Source organism: Vidua macroura, chromosome 17 (assembly GCF_024509145.1).
Source record: "Vidua macroura isolate BioBank_ID:100142 chromosome 17, ASM2450914v1, whole genome shotgun sequence".
NCBI classification, from domain to species: Eukaryota; Metazoa; Chordata; class Aves; order Passeriformes; family Viduidae; genus Vidua; species Vidua macroura.
Window position 1 is genome coordinate 3,811,612 of NC_071587.1, and position 23,206 is coordinate 3,834,817.

Here is a 23,206-nt window from a genome sequence, read left to right on the forward strand (position 1 = left end):
TAAAAATTGCATTCTTAACTTAAATTTATTTACCTATGGTGTACGTCTAGCACCCACTGAGATATATTTTTGACTTATTTTATCTTTTTTTTGTTCTTTCATTAAATTATTTTCCCAGTTACAATTAGACGTGTGTGAAAACAATTCTGACCTGCAGCAATATGAACCTTTTCCTGTGAGAAGCAGAGTTTGGGGAGGAAAGAATTGCTATTCTTAATGAAAACCTGCTTTCATTCTCTAAAACTGCAACATTTAATGAAAATAGCCTTGGAAACACCCCTAAAAACTGTTTAGTAGAAACTGCCAAAACAGCAATGTGCTTTCCTTTGAAATTCCTAATAAACTGGACAAATGAACAAGTTGAGGTGTTTATAGTGTGGAGAACAATTTCTGGCTAATTCTTCATCTGTCCCTTTTCCAGATGGAAAAATGTGGTCTGGCATTGGTAGAGAGGTTTATTGGGGAATGCTGGATATACAAGGATGTCTGCTCATCCAACCAGTTTATTTAAATTGGTCCAGAATCAGAGTTTTGCATCTGGAAAGGCCAAATTTACAGAATCTGTTCATTTGTAGTGTTTTCCCAGGTGAACACAAAGCCTGTTGTGTTTTCACATCCAAGCCAGGCCTCTAATTGCCCTGGGTGGAACTGCACAGTGGCAGGCAGAGCTGCCCCTCTGCAGCATTTGAAGGAACTAATCTTAAAATCATGGAATATCCTGACCTGGGAGGGACCCAGAGGATCACCCAGGCCAGCCCCATCCCTGCACAGACACCCCAACAGCCCCACCCTGGGCACCCCTGGCAGCGCTGTGCCAACGCTCCTGGAGCTCTGGCAGCCTCGGGGCCGTGCCCATCCCCTGGGGAGCCTGGGCACTGCCAGCACCCTCTGGGGAAGAGCCTTTCCCTGATCTCCTGAACCTTTCCCTGATCTCCAGCCTGGCACAGCTCCAGCCGTTCCCTGGGTCCTGTCCCTGTCACAGAGTTCCTACTCTGACTAAGCCAAGTGTCCTCAGCGTCCTGCCCCCCTCATATGGGTTCCCTTCCAGACACTTTACCCTCTTTGTCTCCTTAGAACACACCAAAAGCCCAGATATAGCTCAAATATTAAATAGAAATGAAAACCTAAATATATCATAGAATCACAGGTTTGGGTTGAAAGGGACCTTAAAGCTCACCTTGTACCACCCCCTGCCATGGGCAGGGACACTTCCACTGTCCCAGGCTGCTCCAAGCCCCATCCAACCTGGCCTTGGGCAGTGCCAGGGATCCAGGGGCAGCCAGAGCTGCTCTGGACACCCTGTGCCAGGGCCTCCCACCCTCACTTATTATAAGAAATTTTTAGGGCCCAGCTCACACAGCCTAGTGGATTTCCCTAGGGAATGGCTGAATTCTTCCCTTGAAAAGCCGTGCTGGTCCAAAACCTCTCCCAGCAATGTCAACACGGGGCTCTGACCTACGTTAAGCACCCCAAGGAGCGACTTACACATGGATGCACCAACGCAGAACCTACCTGTCTCCATTATGGCATTATTTCTCTCTGCCTCTGCAGCAGTGGAACGGGAGGGACACAGCCCTGATGGTCACTCGAGTGGTCAACCACAGGCGGTTCTCGGCCACGGTCAGCGTGGCCGACACGTCGCAGCGCAGCATCAGCAAGTACCGCTGCGTCATCCGCTCCGACGGCGGCTCCGGCGTCTCCAACTACGCCGAGCTCATCGTCAAAGGTAGGAGCAAATCCTTTCATGCACAGGGAGTGTTTCCTCCTGGGGGATAACTGTCGATAAAAACTGGCATCCTGTTGGACCTTTGACGCTGTTGAGCCAGGGATGGGCGAATTGACTCGCATGATTTCAGAAGGCAAAATGAGCGTTTATTCAAAAGCACTTCTCTCTTTTGTAGAGAACATCATGAACATTAATTCCACTGGTCTTAAGGTAAAAACATTTCACCTGATTGGTACACTGGACTTAGGTCAGTGTGGTAGAACAGACCTATAAACAATATGAATGGAAAGCAAGATAATAGATTGTTTACATTCCTCCCGGACTTTTTCCCAGGCTTAGCCTGGCAGAAATCTTTCTCTTTTTCTCTCTGACTGAACTGAGAATATCCACAGACCTTCTCTTGTTCGTGTTGAAATAAGGAAAAAGGGTGAAAGTGACTTGAGTTTAAGTCGGTGTTTTGGGTACTTGTATTTAAAGTTTGGACACAACCCTCTTTGAAAAGTTTTGTAGTAAAATATGGTGGCTATGGAGACTTTTACTGTAGTCAGCTGAACAGTTTGGCTGTCAGTCAGCTTCACAAGCTGCTTTCCTTTCCAGTATTTTATCAGGCAGAAATAATCTTGTGGTGGAGCACTGTATGTCAGCAGAGACTGTTCAGGGCCGCTGGCAGTAAATGCTGGGATTGATTCTGCTGACGCCCTGAAGTCCAGAGTAGAAGCATCAGTAGTTCTTGAAGGGTGTTTGGATTTTAGCCATGTTAATTACCATGATTCAAGAGCCTGACTCATGCAAGGGGTGCCTTAATCTCACCTTCACAAGGTGGTGAAGTGCTATCCCCTATGCTGGGTTTCTCTTTATTTATTTTTTAAACCTACCTCGAGCTGCATCGCTGGAGTGCTCACTGACTCTTAGGTGGTGAGTTCAGAAGGTGGCTGAGTCGTTCCTGAGGTATTCTGTGTTTGGGGTGAGAGCAATTGGAAGTTTGGGTCTGCTCACAGGATATAATTTACTCATCTAAATGCAGGGTATGAAAACAGCTGTAGAAATGAGATCAAGTTGTCCACTGTGCTGCTTTCTGCCAGCTGATCTGTCCTTTGATGATCAGACGCCTTTGTTATGCCTTGCAGTGTTGTGTGGTGCAGATGCTTGGACCACAGAGATCACAAGGAGAATGCTTATGCTGGATGCCAAGTGCTTTTAATTCCCACCCAGTGGTCTTGTATCTTGCTCAAATCTGGGGGAATTAATTCACAATTAAAAGGGAATTGAGCTGCCAGGAGTGGCACATCTAGGATTGTACCACGGCTAAACAGAGGCAGCCTTCCAGAGCAAGCAGCTACCAGAGCATTCCAGGCTCTGTTAGGTGCCTGGAATTCACAGAATTCATAGAATGCCTCCAAGATCATGGAGTCCAACCCAGCCCCAACAGCTCAACTGAACCCTGGCACTCAGTGCCACATCCAGGCTTTGTTAAACACACCCAGGGATGGTGACTGCACCACCTCCCCAGGCAGCCATTCCAGAACTTTATCACTCTTTCTGTGAAAAACTCTTTCCTAATATCCAACCTGAATTTCCCTTGGTGCAGCTTGAGAATTTCATGTTTGTTGATACGAGCAGGGGAAAAAATAGAAGAATAAATTAAAATGAAGAATAGCTGGATGTCCAGCAGGAAAGATGCTGATGGCTTCATTGCTGGATTGCTCAGCAATGCACCCACCTGGAAGGAACTTTAACAGCATCAAATTGTTGTGGGAAGGTCCCATCCTGCTCCTCATCCCTGATTAGGAAGCAGGTGAGGTTAAGTGGCTCATTTGAGGTCAGTTTGGTGCCATCCTGTGACACACTGGGCTTCCAACCAGCCCGAGTAATTTTATTGTGAATAATAGCACATTTGTAATGCATGTGCACAGGCGGAAATGAAAGCAAATTGGAATTGTTTAATTCTGAAGAGATGATTATTGAATTGTAATAATGTACTTGAGTATACATTCAATTAGCCTGTAATTGAGGTTTTGCTCAGTTCATAGTCCTGCTCCTAAACCTGCTAAATCCAAGCTAAATCTCTGCTTCTCACATGCTTTCTCTTGATCAGAGGAACATAAAATCACAGGGTGTTTCTTCAACAAAGATTAAGATTTAAAAGTGTGTCTATGTAAGCTTTTTAATTGAAAGATCTGTTTGCTTCCCTATTCATAAGAAGTTTTATTGGAATATTTAGAACAGAAGGTAGTTTACATTTCTCAATATTGAATGAAAAAGTTTGGTAGATATCAAAACAGAGGTTTTACTTTGAAATCCGCATACTCCTAAACCCCAAATTGGGCAGTAAGTACCTGTTTCAGCAAATGGAATGATCAATGAAATTAAACACAACACCTTGATTGTCTGTGGGCACCTTCACTAAGAGCAATGTATTATTGAAAAGAAATTACTGGCAATTGAATACACAAGAATATAACAGTATTAGTTCCAAATTATTCTGGTATGTTTAGTGGCAGGAGATGCATTTGTAATCCTGTGAAAATGCTGTTCTCTAGGCAGCTATTTGCTGTATGTGCTAATGCTCCTCTGTCTTCTGGCTTGAATAAATGACAATACATTTATTCTTCTCTTTGCACTCTCCAATCATAATAGCCAGGCCAGAAAAACCTATCATTTCCATCTGCCCCCCTTGCCATCCTTTGGTGCTCCAGTGGAAATAGCTCTTCTCTATTTCTCCTCTCTTACTGGTGCACATACAGTAATTTAATACAATTTTGTACAGGGCAGTTTAAAAAGCCCCAGAGATTCTGTGTCTCGCTACACTGCTCACACCTGAATGGAACATTTCCTGCCTGTAATTTTCTTTTAAGTAAAAGCTGCATGGCAGTTACTTGTATTCTGAACAAAATGTAGGCCTTGTTGTATAAATGTTGTTTAAAATACTGTGGAAATTGGCTAGAATTTTATCATTTAAGGTCTGTATTAATGCTGCTGTCCTTCCAGGACACTTGTCACATTAGGTAAGGCTGTGGATAACATTTTAAACTCTGTGAGGGTGTATGGAAGACTGTTTGCAGTTGTTTTTTTATTCCTTGGTCCCTTTCAGGTACTCTGGATGGCCAAATTAATCATTCAATATATGATAGGAATCTGTGCAGAGCTGATAAAGAGGGAATATTACAGCATCTATATCCTGCTTTTATGAACCAGTTTTTCTGAGGTTTTCATGCTCTAGAAGCCTCTCAAAATGACTTTCCTGCTACCTGTTGCTACCTTAACATAATTTTAAGGCTCCTGATATTTTTGTAGGGTCTGTTCTGCTACCACAGGGGTAGGAGGAGCCTGTTGAGCCTCGGCCCAGCCTCTCCACAGACCTCCAAAGGGATATTCTAGCTCTCTTCAATTTTGTCTTAGTTGATTTTCAAAGTGTTTGGCTGGAAAAATATCCTGCCTCTTACCTGAGAGGCTTTCTGTCATCACTGTGATATTTGGGGCAGCTCACTTTTGATTTTATCAGGCTTTTATCAGTCACAGTCACATGAGGATCTGATGCTGTGAGTGACACCAGAGGGAGAGGTGGGCTCCTTGTCAGAGCTGTTTACCATTCTCTCTCTGGGTCTTTTCTGGTGTGATGCTCATCACTGTAATTCCACCATCTGTTTATTAACTCACCAGGTACATGCTGAAATCTGCTCGAATGATTGAGCCTCTTCCTAAAAGCAGACACCAGAGTTTACAAAATAAAACTAACCCCAAACCACAAAGCAAAGGAAAACAACATAGACAAAAGCACTAAACAATGAACTGAATCAAAAAAACCTGTCAAATTGTTGGAGTTGAGATACTCAGGTGTGAAAAACATGATAAATAATTTCCTATTAAAATAAATCCTTATATGGAAGCTTCTCCAGTATGAAATATGCTGTGAAAATTTCAGATTTACAGTTCTAAGACATACTCATCAAGGAAAAGTTCTACAGGTATTTTGCTGTCCTGGTATTTATTACTGGAACTGACTCCAGAATAGTTTCAGTTCAATATCCAACAGCAGGAAGTCCCACTAGGAGAAAGAATTTTCTGGAGCTTAAAAAGTCATAATAAATGAAAACATATTTGTTCTTCAGCTGAGCCTAGTCTTGGGCTGGTTCTAGAAATGTCACATCAGGCTCTCCACTGATTTCCTTGCAAACACAAAGTTCAGTGTGGGTATGAAGTGTGTGATTCATATGTGTGTAACATTCTGTGGAATGTGTTCCTGGGATGAAGAGATAGTACCAAGTAATCATAGAGGAGACTCACTATCTCCAAAGTGCTTCACTTCCTATAGAGCTGTTCTGGAGAGATGTGATGAATATGAAAAGGACTCTTTAAATATTTTCTCTATTGGTTTCGTTTTTTTGGGTGGTTTTTTTTTTTTGTTTGTTTGTTTGTTTGTTTGTTTGTTTTTTTATATTTTCATGCCTGATACACAGATAATTCTATACCCTGAGATATTCATGCCAAACGTGCTCATTAAAACAGACACAAAACACATCCTTGCCATCATGGGGTAATATAACCTCTGCTGGTGATGCTCAATTTCCCATACTTCACCCAGGAGATGGGCTGTTGATATGAAAAGTAGGTTCTGTATTGGAACTGTCCTCTTTTGCCATCAGGGTGGCTGGAAGACCATGTCCCATGTCCTTAGAACTCTTTGGGAGACAAGCTCAGCTGTGGCACATCTGGTTTAGATTTTACTGTTAAAAAAAGCATTTTTTTCATGTGCATTAATAAGCAGCTGGCAGGTGTGAAGATTCCTATCTGAATTTATCAGGCTCATCCAGATCACAGAAGTTTCTGGGCACGTCTGAATTCATCTTCCTGAATTCTGCACATTAATCAAGGCCCTCAAAGTTCTAGCTTGTGAGCAGGAGCCAGTCCCTGGCTGGTGCTCCCAGCAGTGTCAGGACACTGATAATGAGGGTTCCCTCGGGCTGCCTGCTCTCCCTTTGCCTGTTTTCTCCCAGCTTACACAAGTACAGTCAGTGTTCAGTGCTCAGTGCTGTGCTGTGACAAGCTGAGCACAGATCTGCTAAAACTCCTAATGATGCAGCTCCTCCGAGCACTACACCCGGAGTGGGAGGTGCATCCAGGCTCTTTGTGAGGGCTGTGCTGCCTGTGAAATATCTGAATGAGGGAGAGTGGCTCTGTCATTAATAGAGTGTCTGGAAAAGCCACTTCTTCCTTTATTTCTTTGCAGTCATAGCAGTGTAGGGAGTGTAACAATCCCTTCGCTGGCGCTGGCTGGTAATTACCTGAACTTGTCACTGCTCTCTTTAATTCAGTGCAGTTCAGTAGCAGTTGCTTTAGCTCAGTTTTAATCATGGGGTGGGTGTGTAGTAAGAAAGAGGCAAAGAGATTACAAACACTCACCAAGAGCTGTAACTCCAATTTCTCTTCTTTCCATCCAAATTAATATTCACTGCAATATCTCCAGTGAAGGAGATGGAAGACAAAGGTGTTGTAGTGTAGATTTTCAGTAGTATGAAACATGAGTCCTCTCAAAAGGAAGTATTTCCCTCTCCTTATGTTTAACTCCCAAAACAGAGCTGGGAAATGAAGCCATTTCCTTGAGAAGTGATAAATGTGCAGTTTATAGAAAGGATCCAGTTGTCAGCATTGCATCCAGTGCCACACAGACTCGCAGTAATGGTCCAGAATACGTTTTCCTGGTTTCTCTTGTTTATATTAATCAACAGGATGTAAACAAACATATTCAGGAGGAATACAAAGCAACAAGGGGTACAAGACAAGTTCATAAACTAATGGTGTATTATCAATTCAATCTATATTTTTCCCCAACTTTTTTGTTTTTCTTTTCAGCAGCCTTTTTGCTCCTATGTAAAATGAGCAGGGAGCACTCAGGGTTTAAACTTGACCTTGTTTTTAATAACCTGGGAAATGATAATGGCTCTCCTATCACACCACTGAGTGTCTTGACTGAATGCATGCAAACCTTTTAGCTTCTAGTTAGAATTATTTAGGAGGTTTAAGGCAACTGCATAGAAATTAACTCAGGACTGTTGATGCTCAGAAAAGAACATAAAATTCCAAGAACACAGCCCTGTGCCTTTGCTACCTGGAAGTGTCCTTGCAGTGAATGACCACCAGATATGTGCCATTATCAAACAAACCTGACAGCTTTTCATTCTTTGTTCCTTTTTAAAGGACAGATTTTCATTCAAATTGATTATTAACGATGCTCATGTGACATTGAAATTCAAAATTACACTTTTTTTTTTTTTTGCTTATGACTGAACTTAAAGACTTAGCATGGAAGATGAGTCACATTCATTATTAATTCTCTTCTGCTCATCCTTCCTTTGCCTGCTTAATTGTAGGGAAGTTATTAATGGGCTTCTCCTGAAAAATAGGATCTAAAGCTGTTCCTAATTTATCCACCCTGTGGTTACAATGCTGTTAACTGCTTTCCATTCAAGAAAACTCCCTTGAAGTATCATTTGTCACCATTTGTGGATGTTGGTGAAGATTCTGGTATGGTTCAAGCAGATTTGGGCACTTTTTGGGTATTTATGGGATGTAATTGTTGAGCATGAGCTGTTATCTCAGCAGGGCAGGGATACCCCTTTCACACCAAAATAGATTTCTTTTGCAGTGGAAAAAAAAAAACCCAAAAAACCCAAAAAAATTTTTACTTGATGTGAAATGCAAGCTAAGATGCACCAGATTTCTTAGGAAGAACGGATGACTGTTAGCATGAGAATCTTTAATAATAAACCTGCAAAAAAAAGGGTGTATTTGCAATACAGTGAGACCTGTAGATCCCATGTGTGTGGGACAAACCAATGAATTTCCAAAGAGAAAACTGTTTCTGTAGGTGCAAATACCTAAAGCCAATGTGGTTACTGGAACTTTTAAAATTTTTGCAGCACCAGATGCTAAAGAAGCTCAGATCCTGATCTCTTTCAGACATGCAGTATTTCCTCCAGCTAACAGGCTCTCTGCAAAATCCTGCATTTACTGTAGGACACTCAACTAAGAAGTTGAACATGACCTGTGGAAGGGACAACCTTTGCCCTGAGCCAGGTGCTGATGAATTCCCCAGCTCTCTTTGCTTTGATTTGAGCTTTCAGTTTTTGCTGGCATCATCCTGTGAGTCTGCACAGTGCATGGTTGGGTCTCTTAGGATGTGTGAAACATGTGCCCAGTTTATTTTTATTGTTTTTAAACAAACTGCAAGGCAAGATATAAAACAGTTAGAATTATTTGTTGTTTCTTTTCATTGCCCTGACTTACTGAACTTAGCTTTCTTTTGTTTTGTACATCTTGGAGCATTTTGGATTGTGGTGAGGTTTAACCCTTCCTTAAACAATCTCTTCTTTTGGGTGCTCATCCATCAGAGATTCCAGGTCTGGGTGCCACACACACTCTTCTCCCTCCTTCCAACACACCACTACACACTCTGCAAGGCTAAACTCCTCTGCTGCTTTAGAGGTTGGCATTTATAAGCTGAGCCTCTAATCCTGAAGTAAAAAAGGTTGAAGGTTCATGAGGAAGAAAATGATGGGAGCTCTGTAAACACTTGACTGATGGGGCTAAGGATACTGGCATTAAGGCAGCTCCAGAATCTTCTCAGCTTCCAATGTGGGAGCTGGCAGAAGGATTTTGAAATGTGTGAGTGGTGCTGAATGGAGACCATTGCAGGAGTTTGTGTCAGGAATTCAGGTGAATGGGATTTTTAATGTTTGCATAGCATTTAGCTCTGAATGCTGGAGCTGAGCTGATTTGCTTTGTGAGCCAGGGTAACTGAACTCCAGGGAGCAGCTGATGTTGGTGATGTTTGCATTTGTCCTATCTGAATGAAGAGATTGAAGAGCCTGTTGCAGTGTTAAGGAAAGAGTGCTCACTTGGAAGTTAATTCACTGTTCAGCACTGAGACTGTGAGACAAGGAAACAGCCAGAACTGCAGTTTGGAGTGGAGATGCTGCAGCCCTCCTTTTCCATCTCTACCCAACTGAAGGATGCTTCATTTTTCAAAGCAAATAATTTCCCAGCATCCATTCTAGCTGCAAGCTGATGAAATACCCTTTCTCATAGAACCATCCCCTCAAACCTGTTGCACTGCTTTCCAGCTTTGCTCTGATGTGCTGATTTTCTGCCATGGTAAATACCTCCTCTGGTACTGGGAGACTGCTTCAGGTCACACCCTCCCCATCACCCCTGTCCAGCTGTGACTTTTAAAGGTGCTTAAATCTAGGACCAGAAACCTGCTGAACAACAGGGTGATGGTTACAGCAAGCCCTGCAACTATTTTATGAATTGAGCTAGGAATTTGAGAAGAAAAACCCATAATATGATGTTTCCTAGCTCCCAAAAGTCCACAATGCCTATTGAACAGCTGCACTATTACACCTTCAAGGTGAGCAGGAATGGTTTCAAACTAAAAGAGATGTTATTTAGATTAGATGAAATTCTTTACTCAGAGTGTGCTGAGGCCCTGGCACAGGGTGCTCAGAGCAGCTCTGGCTGCCCCTGGATCCCTGGCAGTGCCCAAGGCCAGGCTGGACGGGGCTTGGAGCAGCCTGGGACAGTGGAAGGTGTCCCTGCCATGGCAGGGGGTTGGAATGAGGTGAATTTTAAGGTCCTTTCCAACCCAAACCATGTTGTGATTCTGTGGTTGTGCTCTGCTCTGGTGCCAAGGTACACAAAACCCCTGTCTAAAGAAATTATTCCAGTCCTCTTCTGTTTTTTCTTTACAGATTTCTCTCCAGTGCATCTCTTGCCTCTCTCTCTTTCTCAGCAGGAAACTTTCCATCAGTGCTTGTTTGCATGTGAGGAAGATGCAAATAGCTGCAAGACTTGGGCTCTCTCTGTTTGGATCCCATAAATCAGACTTTGCATATGCTTTACTGTCCTATTTATTACCCTGAAGCTACTACTGACTTACATGACAGACTACAACTTACAGACTGTTTGTTCCCTCAGCAGGGCACAGACACAAATTAAAATGGAAGAGGTTTGGATTACTTGCTTCTACAATTTTCTCTTTTCTTTCCTTCACTTTACACAAAACCTCCTTTTGCTGCTGCTGCTGCTCATGACTTTTTGACTGACCCCTGTGAGCACTGCTGACCATATCCTGCTGCCTTTTGATCAGCAAAGTGGCATTACTGAGTCTTCTGACCCAGATTTCTCATCAAATAGTGATTTACCAATACTTCCCATGATTCTGAGGTTGAAACTCCAAATACAAACACTTCTGTGCTTGCTCTTACATTGTTTACTCCCACCTCCCTTTTACTTAACCTTGCTTATATCCTACTTGAGGAGCCTTGCAGAAAATTTGTTTTTCACTTGTGTCAAGAATATGGTGCTTCAAGGATGACTCAGAATTTTGGTACATTGATTTTTTTGCCTTTTGGTGAGGGCATTCAGAGCATGCAGCACTCACTCTGATCGTGGAAGGTTTTATGCTCATTGCTGTAATCACAAACTGAACTGCTCTTGAGAATTGAAGTCTTGTCATAAACAAGCATTTTATATAAAATTATATATATATATAACCACCAGGATTCCTTAAGACTGTTTCATTAATTTCTCTTGCAGGATTTAAAATGGAATAATAAGGAAAAATACTTTTTTTGTCTCCAAGATAGAACTTTTTCCCCACATGCTTGGTCCTCTCAAAGCTCGTCCAGTGGAATTTGATTCAGCAATAGCTGAGGCTGCATTTAGTCAAGGAGACTAAGGAAAATCATTCTGGTATTGAATTATCCTCAAATTCACCATAATGTCTTTATATCTCATCTTTATGGAATCACAGTACTGTTATAGTCTTTAGAGTGAGATTATTGGTGTTTCCTGAGCAAAAAGGGAATTTTAATATCCTTCATTAGAGCTGTGATAGTTTCAATAAGGACTAAACTATTCTCTCTTCCAGGATTTACTTTCAGCAGAGAGGATGAGAATTTTTTGTGTGGCTCAGCCCCAGGTGTAGCAGTTCTACACTCATAAGGAAGTTTTATTATTTTTCATATATCTCACTTCAATTACAGCTGCCATGACAGGAAGAAAAAAATGTTTAATCTCATTCGACATTTTGTAAAATGCAGGCCACAGAATTCACAAGTCATTCTTGCATCATGAGCACTACTGTATAAATAAAGCAGAAGAGTCTTCAAAAAAGATTGTGATTGAAAGGTTTTAAATTATAGAAAATCTCACCAGCCTTAGATAAGCTCTTTAAATACTTAATTATCTTCCCTGTGTAGCATCTATACCTTATTTGAGTGGGATATTTCCAGCTTTTGCAGCTAACAGATCTTAAGCCTTTCTTCTAAATATAATCAATCTTGCAGTATTGAATGTGAACCCGTATTGATCACAATCTTGCCTTTGTTTGGTTAATTTATGTGTCTTAAGTATCTTTACAAGGTTCCTTGTTCTGTTGAAGAACTGCTGTCAGTTCTGGGGAAAATTTATCATTCTGGACTCCCGGGTATTTTTGTGAAATATTTTCTTTTGTTTCCACAATGAACATGTTTCCTTACCGGGTTTGCTCACTTTCTTGCTGTGGAATGGGGAAACCTTTAAGCACATGGATTTTATTAATATTTCTTTCCCCAATCCTAACACAAACCTCTTCAGCAGAGACAGGGAAAGGCACTATAAACATGTTTATGAACTTGTTCCATGAGCAGTGTTTCATGTGACAAGAGATCATTGCCTACATGGTGAACTTCTGCATCAAACAGTAACAAATACAACACAAATTATTGAGACAGTATCCTGGAGACCTCACAATAACTAATGGAGACTTGATGGAAGTCACTAGTTTTCAGTTCAGGTGTGGTTTTAATCAGTCACTAGTTTTAATCAAACAGCCTTTTGGTGTCAGTCCCAGAAAGAAATCCCTTGAGTCCACCTCAGAAGGGATTTCTGTGCCACAGAAAAGCTTTCACAGCTGGGACATGCAGGATTTTTGTGTGTGCCCTTGTGGCAGCAGCTCTCTGGCCACAGAGAGCAGGCACAGACTTTCCCAGGCATTGTCCTGGGGAAGGCTGTGAGAAGATCAGAGAAAAGAATGAGAAACAATTCTTATCTCCACTTGCTGCACCTGCTGTTGTGAACATGTGGAATGTGTTGTGGAGATTTGTTTACCAAAGGGTGATTTCTTAATTGGACACTGGTGATGGTGTTTGGATTGATTGACCAATTAGGTCAAAGCTGTATCAGACTGGCTGTAAGGGTTACTGAATTTCTTAATAGTATAGTATAATATAGTATAGGATGATATAATAAAGCAATTGATTGACCTTCTGCAATCATGGAGTCAATGCTAATTATGACCCAGCTGGGGGCCTGTGGTGACATGCTCTTGCACCACATTTCTACCCCTGCACACCATGAGGGCTGAACTTGTTCCACAGCACCAAAATGTGTTCCCTGGCATGCTAAATTTTGGGTATTTTGAGGGAATATGGGCACTCCTGCTCCACCTGCTGTCCCAAGGCTTTGGATCTGTGCATGAGTGCCTTGGGGATCCTGTGTTGTTCTATCAACACAATTGTCCAGCAAGAATGTGAGCAGAAGGAGGGATGAAGGGATATTGTGTGTGACCTCGTTGTTCTGAGAGCTCTGAGCTCCAGCTCTGTCACCTTTGTTCTCAGCTCCACAGCAAGTGCTGTGGAGTTCAGGAATTCATCCAGGAGGTGAAACTCCCAGATTTCTAGTGGGATTGTAGTAATTTTTTTTTTTTCAGAATTCCTTCTGTTTCCATGTTTATGTCTTTTAACTCTGACAGGAATAAAGCACAGAAAGTATTTTGAGATCTGGCAACCAGACTGTCCCCAGCAGAGAGCTGAGCTGGTAGTTTGGCCATTATACATATTTTTTTGGAGTAAATGAGTCTCAGATTTTGTTTGGTGCTGTCTCTCCCACCCGTTTCCTTTTCTTTTTTTCAGGAATAATGAATGGTAGTTTCAATCCTCCTCAGCTTCTTGCAGGCTCTGGAATGCTTTTTGTGAAATACCAGCACCTATCACCCATCATTGCAGCTCTCAGGGTGAACAGCAGACTGTGCAGCATATTGGAATTTCTAGCATTTATTACTGCCTCAAAATGCATTTTGTGAAAAAAGAAAGAATGGATTTTTGGTGTAATACTGTGGAGTCTCTCCAAGGGAACAGCCTAGATCAAGAAGTATGTTTAAAGGCTGAGTTTTAAACTGGAAATAAACAGAGATACAGCCCAGGAGAGGGAAAGCTGGAAGGAGTGTTGTGGTCTGCAGGGTATTGTGAAACTCTCTGTATCATAAAAACCTGAAATAAAAAGAGAAGTATTGAGTGGTAAAGAAAGATTCACCTTAACTGGTTATCAGGCACTTCTGGAGGCTCTGCCTGCTATATCTGAGACATTCGATTACTAGAGCTGGTTGTACTACTATTGCTGACTTTTTATGGGAGGTGTGGGGGATTTTTGAACCAAATCCTGAAGTTTGCTTCATCCCTGTTTTTTTTTCATGTGGGCAGAGAGAGGGAGGGCTCCAAGCCAGAGTGATCCCCTCTGGTTAACATCTTGTGTTTTTGTTTGGTTTAGTTGGGTTTTTTTTTTACATCCAGAATTTACTGATGCTTAGCAAAGGCTCTGTTTTTATAATTTAAGTTTTACTTTTATTGCTTACATCTCAATAGGTTGCCAGCCTTAGCTGTGAGTTGATTTTTTTTTTTTTCTGTCAAGTTTGCCTTGATCATTTGGGGTAAGTGAGCCTGCAACCTGACCTTAAACGTGAGGGCTTTTCTGTGGCTCACAGTGCTTGAGACAGAGCCTCCCTGGTTGTTCCAGCTAGAAGATAATCAGATGGAGTGAAACTGGGAGGGGGAAGAGCTGAACAGATGTATTTACTTGGAAAATACAACTTAGAGCTCACCATCCCAGCTGGCATATGAGTAGACATATGTAAACCATGGAGTGTCTGTGACCTCTAAGCACATGCAAAACACCCCAGAATATTTTTACACTGTGTGCTCATAGGATTTCCTTAATTTTCTAAAGTCTAAGGAGCCTCAGAACCATCTTTACTCTGTGGTAGCTCAACTTACTTTAGGAACCTGCATTTTAGTCCTGGGATTTTTGGGGTGGGGGATGTTGTAGAGGTTTAGCAGAGTTATATTTCTGCTTCAAAAGCAGGAATCAGTGGCAGGGATGGATCAGATTTATCTGAGGTGTGAGCAGGAAAAAATAAACGATATAAACGTATATCAGCAATGGACTTGCTACTTAACTGAGCATGCCTTCCACAACGATGCTGCCAGGAACTACAGGAAAATAAACTTTCTAACACAAAGCATGACCTGAATACCACGTGAGAGCATGAAGAAACAGCCTCCTGAAGTTCATCCTGTGCAGCTGGGGAGGTGTTCTAATGAAAGCTATTTCGAGTGGCTGTGTACAGTAAATTAGCAGCCTCCTGTATTTACTGCACTCAGTAGTATGTACTCTACTGCTTGCTTGAAAAGCTGTAAAAAAGAGAGGATTCTGTCTTGGGTAAAACTATTGTAGATATTTGTGTCAGCTCTGAGATTTTTATAGGCACCTGTTCCTTGCCTTTCTCATTAGCTGCTCTCCAGGGCAGCAATTGGAGTGACAGCTATAACGTTATCCACTCACAGACACCTCTGCCCACATCAAAATGTTTTGCTGCAGGTGAGGTGATAATTTTCCTTGCATCAATCAAACTTCTGTCAGTAAGATCAGACAAATGGCCTTCTGGTTCCTGCAGCATATATTTATCCTGTTTTCAATCTGAACAGGAGAAAATACAGTAGGTAATTCTGGTGGAAGGGAATGGAGGAAATGACTAATAATTGGCCAGTAAGACACTTGCATTGATAGGGTTATTCCACAGTAGTGGAGGTTTATTTGCAATTCCAGCAGTGTGAGTCCTTGGATGGAGGCTGCACTATTGATACCTGTGGCTTTATATGTGTTTTTGCAGAAAGCAGAAGAGGAAAGGCAATTTATTTCAAAATTTTACGTTAATATAGTATGTAAAATATGTATATTTTTAAATTTGTTTCTTCATTAGGTTAGAGTCTCTACCATGTGCTTTCTCTTACCATTTGTGTCGATTAACCAAACCAATGTTCCAGGCAGTTGTGTCACAAACCAAGAGCAAAAAGAAGTTCAGCTTGTTGTTGGATGTGTGAGATACTGTGTTTATATCCTTGGGGAGAAATGGGTCAACTTTTATTATCAAACTGTGAAGTGCTTTGTGACAAAATGTGTTTAAGTAACACAAACCAAAACAAAGCCCAGCTCTGTACCAGTACAAAGCACAAAAGCATCAAAAGTGTGGCACAACTTTGATTGTGTTCTTCTTGTCCCGTTGACCCCTGCAGACACCACCAGGTTTTGTTTATCCTAGAAGCTCATTTTAAAAGAAAAAAGCCAGCTATACTTGCCACAGCTGGGCTCTGTGTGTAGGGATTGGCTGCTGGAGCTTTGTGCTGATAAAGGAACAGAACACGAGCTCTTCCCTTCTGTTTTCTCCCAGGTGTTACCTCATGGTTGTTCAAACAAGGCTTGTCATTGTCAGAGATAATCATTCTGGTTGGAAAAGCCCCCCAGGGTCATCGAGCCCAGCCTGTGCCTGATCCCCACCGTGTCACCCACCCCAGCGCTCTGAATGCCACGTCCAGGTTCTTTGAACATCGCCAGGGATGGTCTTTAGGGCTCCTAAAAGGAAAAAAGTCCTTTTGTGTGCACGGCAGAGAATCAAACTGGGTATTTGCTGAACTTTTGTAAATAGATGGAGGTGGGAGACAAACTAAAAGGCAGCAATTATGGTAGTGATTGCAATTCTCCAAACAAACAGAAATTTGCTTGTTGGCAAAATGAGACATCCATCTGCCAGAGCTGAGTCCCCAGAGCTGAGCAGAGCAGACCTTCCTTGAAGGACTCCAGACTCCTGCTTTTCTTTGTCTGTAAAAGTGCCTGAGGACTTGCTCTCTGAGGCTACTAAACCAATGCTCAAAATAGTACTTGAGATCACTTCATGTGATTATTTCTGATTATTTCTAGTGCGGCTGTAGCTCTCTGACAGGGTAAACTTTAAATCATAGTGTGTTTAGGGCAGTGGCTGCAGTTTCCCAGGAGCACAGGAGGATCCTGCCGTGTTCTCTATCATGTAGGAGAGCAAACATGTACTCTAAGCTTGTGTTTGTTAACTTTTGTGAAGAACTGAACCCAGGGGACTTAATGTGATATTTAACTAAATGACTGTGATTGAGGCCCTGAGGCCAATGGCATAAAATGTGACAGCGTGTTAAGATCACTTACCTGAAATTATACCTCAAACAATTTATGTTAAAAGAGTTGTCTGATACCTTGGTAGGGTCTGCAGCCTGTTTTCCATTGCAGGTGTTGCTATGTTCCTGTTTGGAGGTATCCTTTGGAGAGAGAAAAAAAGAAAAGCATTCAGCAAAACCCTTCTGGATCCTATTTTCAGGAAAATTAAAAAATACAAATGTAATTAGAGGAATAAAATCATGAAGGATATGGAGTGATAAATCTTACCTGAAATCAATATTCAGGAAGGAAACAAAATTTTGTGGGATGTACCCAAATATGCTGGTCAAATATCTGCACATTGCTCTGTGATCCCAGCAGGTAACCCAGTGCAGCGAGTACTCACGTGGATGATTTGTTTGAATATGTGGCTCAGCCCCCCCCACCCCTGTGATAACAGGAAGATTCACTTTTTTGGTTTAGTTTTCTGTTGTTCATTTGTAATGAGGGTTGTTTTGGGATGAGACCTTAATGAATGTCAGAGGACTTGGTTGGATTTCTCAAATTTCCTTGTCAGTGGTCAACTTCTACCATCTGCAGGAGTGGTGGCCATTCCTGTTTCTTTGCAGGGCTTTCTATGCACTTAAATCCTCCCTTTCTTGCATTCTTTTGCCCATTCACCAAACCAGAACTTCCCACTCTTCCCTTCCCATCCCATCCCATCCCATCCCATCCCATCCCATCCCATCCCATCCCATCCCAGTCTCTCCTTTGTTTCCTTCCTGCTTCACTGTGTTTTGATGCTGTTCCTCTATCCTGACCAGGAAATAGGTTTCAAATTCAGGGATAAAAGGATGAGACTTGGAGCTGAGAGTCCTTGATGTCCTTAGGGAGGAATTACCCTGTCTGGATCTTTGTGCAGTCATATGATTAACTGTGTGAGGGAAGAATGAGTTCCTCTCCCCTGCCACAACTTGTGCAAAAATAAGCCATTACATCTTTACCTGAATCCAAAGTTTCTGTGGAGTGGGTGACCCAAAAGAAGGCATTTTTTTAGATAATTATTGCTGCCTGTTGAGGTTCCTGTATCATCAAGACACAGGCTAAAACTGCTGGGCTGAAAAGGAGGTTTGAATTCTATTTTTCCAAGTAAAGGACAGGCAGATGATTAGCACAGTGCCTGGGATATCTGGAGGTCACATCAGTTATAATCAATTAGTGTTTTACTTATCAGTTGGAAAAAAAAAAGTGATTTCAAATGTAATTAGTAAACAAAAGCATTTCATGTTCTTTAAACCCCCGGGAGTGCTGGTTTTGGACATGTCAAAGCCAGTTCATGTTTCATATGATCATTTGGAACATGGCAACAAAGTTTATTTTAGTGCAAAACACTTTACAATTCAGTGGTTAAAAAGAAACTTCTTGAAAACAGCTTTTTTTTTTGTGGATTTGTGGTGCAAAAGAACCCACAGTAAACACCACTGCCATCTGTTTCAAAGAAGAAATGTTGGGCTATGAATGTCCTTGCAAAAGCTGAAAAGATTTTAGTAGCTAAAAATCTGTAATTTTAGAATTTTTGTTTGCTTTTTCATTGATTTGATTGCATTGAACCAGATGTTTTTGGTTTTTTTTCATGAAGAGCCTTCACCACATCCATGTGTACAGTGCTTTGAGAAAATACATGCCTAGCAAATTTGGAGCTGATGATGAGGAGATTTGAAGATGCAGCGTCTCCCAATTTTCTTAGCATTTGAGGAAGAATGCAAACCTGCTCTACCACCTATGATGAATGAGCCAAACAGATTTTCTATGTGCAATGCTCATTTTTGTATCTGTCCACTCCCTTCCCTGTGTATTCACAGGAAAGTAAAGGACCTTTACTTGTTACCCAAAAGTCTTTTTTTTCCCCAGGGGATGGGCACGGCCCCGAGGCTGCCAGAGCTCCAGGAGCGTTGGCACAGCGCTGCCAGGGGTGCCCAGGGTGGGGCTGTTGGGGTGTCTGTGCAGGGATGGGGCTGGGCTGGGTGATCCTCTGTGTCCCTCCCAGCTCAGGATATTTCATGATTCCATGATTTTTTTCTCTGAGGGAGTGTTCCTCACTAAGATTTGCCACGTGAATGGAACAAAAGCTGTGTATAGACCAGACCAAGTGAAACTTCTGCATGGGCTGGAAACTGCAGCTATAATCAGGAATGCTTTTATGTATCTGGAAACTGTGTGTTCCTCTAAAAGCTTGCTAATTTTATTTTTAAAAGGGAACATAAATATCTGACTCACTCTCCCATACGTCTGCTGTTCTTCTATAGAAAATGCCTTTTCTAACAATACTTACATGTGGCTTGTCTTTTTAATGACTAAACAAGGATTTCTGCATAACAACCATCAAACAAATTAGTAGAGATCATAAACATCTATTTTATTAATCCTGATAAAATATGCTGTGATTCCCCTCTCTGATTCAACCCTTTCTTTTATTGATATTTGTCTTCTGAGGAGGCTGTGCTCACAGATCTGCCTGACCTCTCTAATCTCTCCCAGACTGCCATGTCACACTCCTTTGGGGAAGGATTTGAGTTCTCATTCTGTGTGGTGGATTAAATAAGTGTCATTGGGTTTCTGCGTACCTTCCAGGAATTTCCTCTGAGTGAGCCTTAAGTATTCTGTTTGTCAAATCTGTAGCTGCCAGATTTGGACTCCAGTTCTCCCAGCTGGATCCTGCCAGTAGCAGGGTTCAGCACTCATTGATATTCATGGTGCACCTCCAGGCATTGTTCCTCTGAGCAGCACCCCTGGGCTCTCCCAGAGCCTTGGACCAGGTGTGTTCTGCATTGCTCCCTCTGCTTTTCATCTGATTTGGCTCCCTGACCCCATTCCTTTATTTGTTTCTTGTCACCAGTTGCCTCCTGAAGTCTGTTCCTGCTGTTCTTGAACCTCCTCCCCCTTGGTAATGTGGAGAGCTGGTTTGTGGGTGGTTCTGAGTTCCCAGTGGTTTTACTGAGAACTTAATATTAATTCATACTTGGAGTCTGATGAGGTTGTAAATACACAGAGAAAACCACCTTTTCTATTTATTTTAGATTAAAATATGTGCTGTTATTTAACATGTAAGAAATAATGAAACATTGGGTACTCTCTTGCTGTTACGTTACTTTTACCTCAGCATTGTTTTCTGTATAAATAAGGACTGCCCCTGGACATGGAAGAGTTTTCCTGTCTTATCCCAGTGGCAGAACAAGTAGTGCCTGTCTGCTGGCTGCTGACTTGGAACCACACATGCTTATATTTACAAGCCATCACTGCTGCTCTCTAATCTATCCAGTTCACAGGCAAATAAAATATGCCATCTTTCAGGATTGAGTTACAGAATGGAAATGAAAGAAAAAAGATTAGTAAAAAAAGTAATGCCTAAAGAGTAGCCATATTCTTCACGGAGAAAATAAAATACCTGCTGACAGCTCTTACCTTAATGATGTTCTTGTTTCTGTCAAAACATCAGACGCCCCATCATTTTCACTGGCATTTGCAAGACTCTTTTAAGAGGTGCAGAGGAAAGCAGAGTGTTTTGATGGATGGTTTTTTTTTTCAGTTGGAATCCCTTTCCATAGCCAGTGATTTTTGTGAAAAGAATATTTTTTTTTTCTCTATCTGTCCCTTCTCAGGTTGATTTGAGAAGGATTTGGGAGCAAGAGGAAGTAAAGGGTAGATAATGTATAAAATATACCCCGGGCACAAGTTTCTCTCCTGTAATGTAATCAATGGTGGGAATTGCTGCTGCACAATAGCACTGCAATGGGTGCAAAACCAGATATTTGTAACATGGGCAAGCTGGCAATGGGAACTGGGACACTCTGCCAAAACCAAGCACTCTGGTGGGTTTGTATTTACAAGGTATGGGAATAAATTACACAGACTCTGTTTTCTTCACAGTGCAAAAAGCCATTCTTTATTCACATAACTTGTTTTTATACAGATTTCATGTGTGACTCCAATTGGGCAGTGGCTTTCTTGCCAATTTTGTTATTGGTCAGTAACAAGTTCTTATCCTGTATTGATTGGTCACTCAAACCCCCGGTGTGCATGTGCAGGAAAAGTTGTCTGTGAGAGATAGTTTTCATTTTTCTAACGGTGTAAAAGCAGTTTATGCAGGTGCTGGTTGTTTTCACCCAGGAATAGATTGTTATGTTAAGGAACTGCTCACACCAGGATTGCTTTCACATGGGAACTTGCAAAGGGCTAGCCTGACAAGGCCAGCCACTGATTTTAGAACAGGCTTGATTTTATGAAGCCTTTCTTTATGATTTTTCTACCTTACTGCAACAGCAAGGGAATGCAGTTCCCCCTGTGCACAGGTGTAATGTCTTCAAAGACCTTGGAGCAGAAACTTCAGCAAAGTTTCTCTCTCTTCCTCTACAGAAGCATCACCTAAACAGGAGGAGTGGTTATGTCTCTGTGTGAGGGTGGCACCAGCTGCTCTGCTGTGGGGCAGGACACCACGGTGGGTACTGAGCCCTGGGAGCTGGGCATTTATAGAGTGCTGGTGGAAAGGATGCCACACTCACACATTAGTGACCAGTTTTACTTCTTATTTTCTTCAGCAAACCCTCTGGCACAATGATTTTTCTTTTTTTGTCCAGACCCACTCACATGACAGAGAGAGGATGAAACCAGAATCATGGAGCCTGGGCAGTGGGGATGAGGGAGGGATTCCCTGTGCAATTCCCCCTTATCCACAGTCACTGTCAGTCCCTGGGTGTGACTGACAGGCAGGGAGGTGGGGCAAGGATAAGAGGGAATCCTCTGCAGCATTTGGACAGTATTTTCTCTTCTGCAAAGCATGTTCAGCACTAAGCTGCCTCTCCCAAAGCTGAATCAGTTTGTTCTTTACCTCAAATATTCTGTATTGATCTCATCTCCTCCCTCACTGTTCTCATGTCAGAGTTCAGGAATCAGAAACATTTAAAATTGATGTGCCATCAAAAGCAGATCTATTCCAGCTGACACAGAGTGGATTCTAACCCTGATTTTGATTCATACCCTAGCGTGTGCTGCTTCCCACAGGTAGTATTGCTTCTTTAATTATCTGTCTCTCAGGACCTTGCTGAATCTCTGCTGAAAAATTTCAAACTCTGCTACCCCTGGGAATTAAGATGCTCTCAGCATTCATGTTTCATGGAAAGACAAGATCTTAATGTAAAAATTACGTGCTTCTCTTTTCTTCAACAAGTTTTCTGTACTGGAGGGTTCATACAGGGGTGTGGTGAACAAATAGTTCATTGTAAGATGTGTGGCTCTTCATTCACTCAAAGTTTTCACTTCAATTACAGCTTTATGAAAAGTGGTTTTCTCCTTTAATTGTTTTTTACTTTCTTTCTCTATCTTCTTCCTTGACCAGATGAAGTAAAATTCAAATATAGGCAACTCTCCATTAATTCTAAGGGGCTTTTAAAGGGAATAACAGATCATGGGAAATTATATTCTTCCTCATCTCAACTCCTCAGAGCAGATTTAGATTGCCTCATTACAAGTCCTATTTTTTTTGAGAAATTTGCCTTCAAAGCTTTGTTTTCCCTTTTATACCTCTAGAGTGGAAGTTTCCTTTCTGTTTTTTTTTTTTTTTTTTTTTTTTTTTTTTGTATTTTTTTTTTTGTATTTTTTAAACAAGAAAAGTTAATAGGGCTGATAGTTTAGAATGAACACTTAGGAAATGCATTTGGGAGCTCCTCTAAATGTAGGAGACTGTCTAAAACAAGCTTTTCCAACACTTTTTCCTTCTTGTTGTTAAATGAGCAATTTTCAACAGGTGCCCCTCAGCTGAAAATTCTGCCACGTTTTGCAACCCACCTTAAAAGCTGAGGACCTTGATCCTTCAGGCCAGCATCTCTAAAAATATTGATGAAAAACATGTCTTTATGTAAAGATAAATTTTGCTCCAACAGAACTATTGGATACTGGAGGGGAACTGTTGCTGCTGCATCAAATCCTGATATTCTGCCCCTGCTCCCCACAGGTTCCTCTGCTGATATTGGTTTATCTGATAAAAGGGAATAAAACAAGCAGTCCTTAAAGCCACCACATTGTACATAAGGGACACAGAGCTCTGTCAAACAACCAGAAAAGATAACCTGATAAGCAAACTGCATATTGCAGGCATAAATCCTGGGGTGCTCCTGTCAGTCCTCAATGCCACAGGTGGAATCACAGAAT

The 23,206-nt window shown here is 41.7% G+C and overlaps 1 protein-coding gene across 1 annotated transcript in view; it reads left to right on the forward strand.

Annotated features, from left to right (window-relative positions):
• Positions 1-23,206, forward strand: part of PTPRT (protein tyrosine phosphatase receptor type T) — a 435,197-nt gene that overhangs the window by 174,433 nt on the left and 237,558 nt on the right. The window contains exon 6 of the mRNA XM_053992839.1: positions 1,552-1,726. Within this exon, the coding sequence (XP_053848814.1) occupies positions 1,552-1,726 (175 nt within the window). The remainder of the gene's footprint in view (positions 1-1,551; positions 1,727-23,206) is intronic.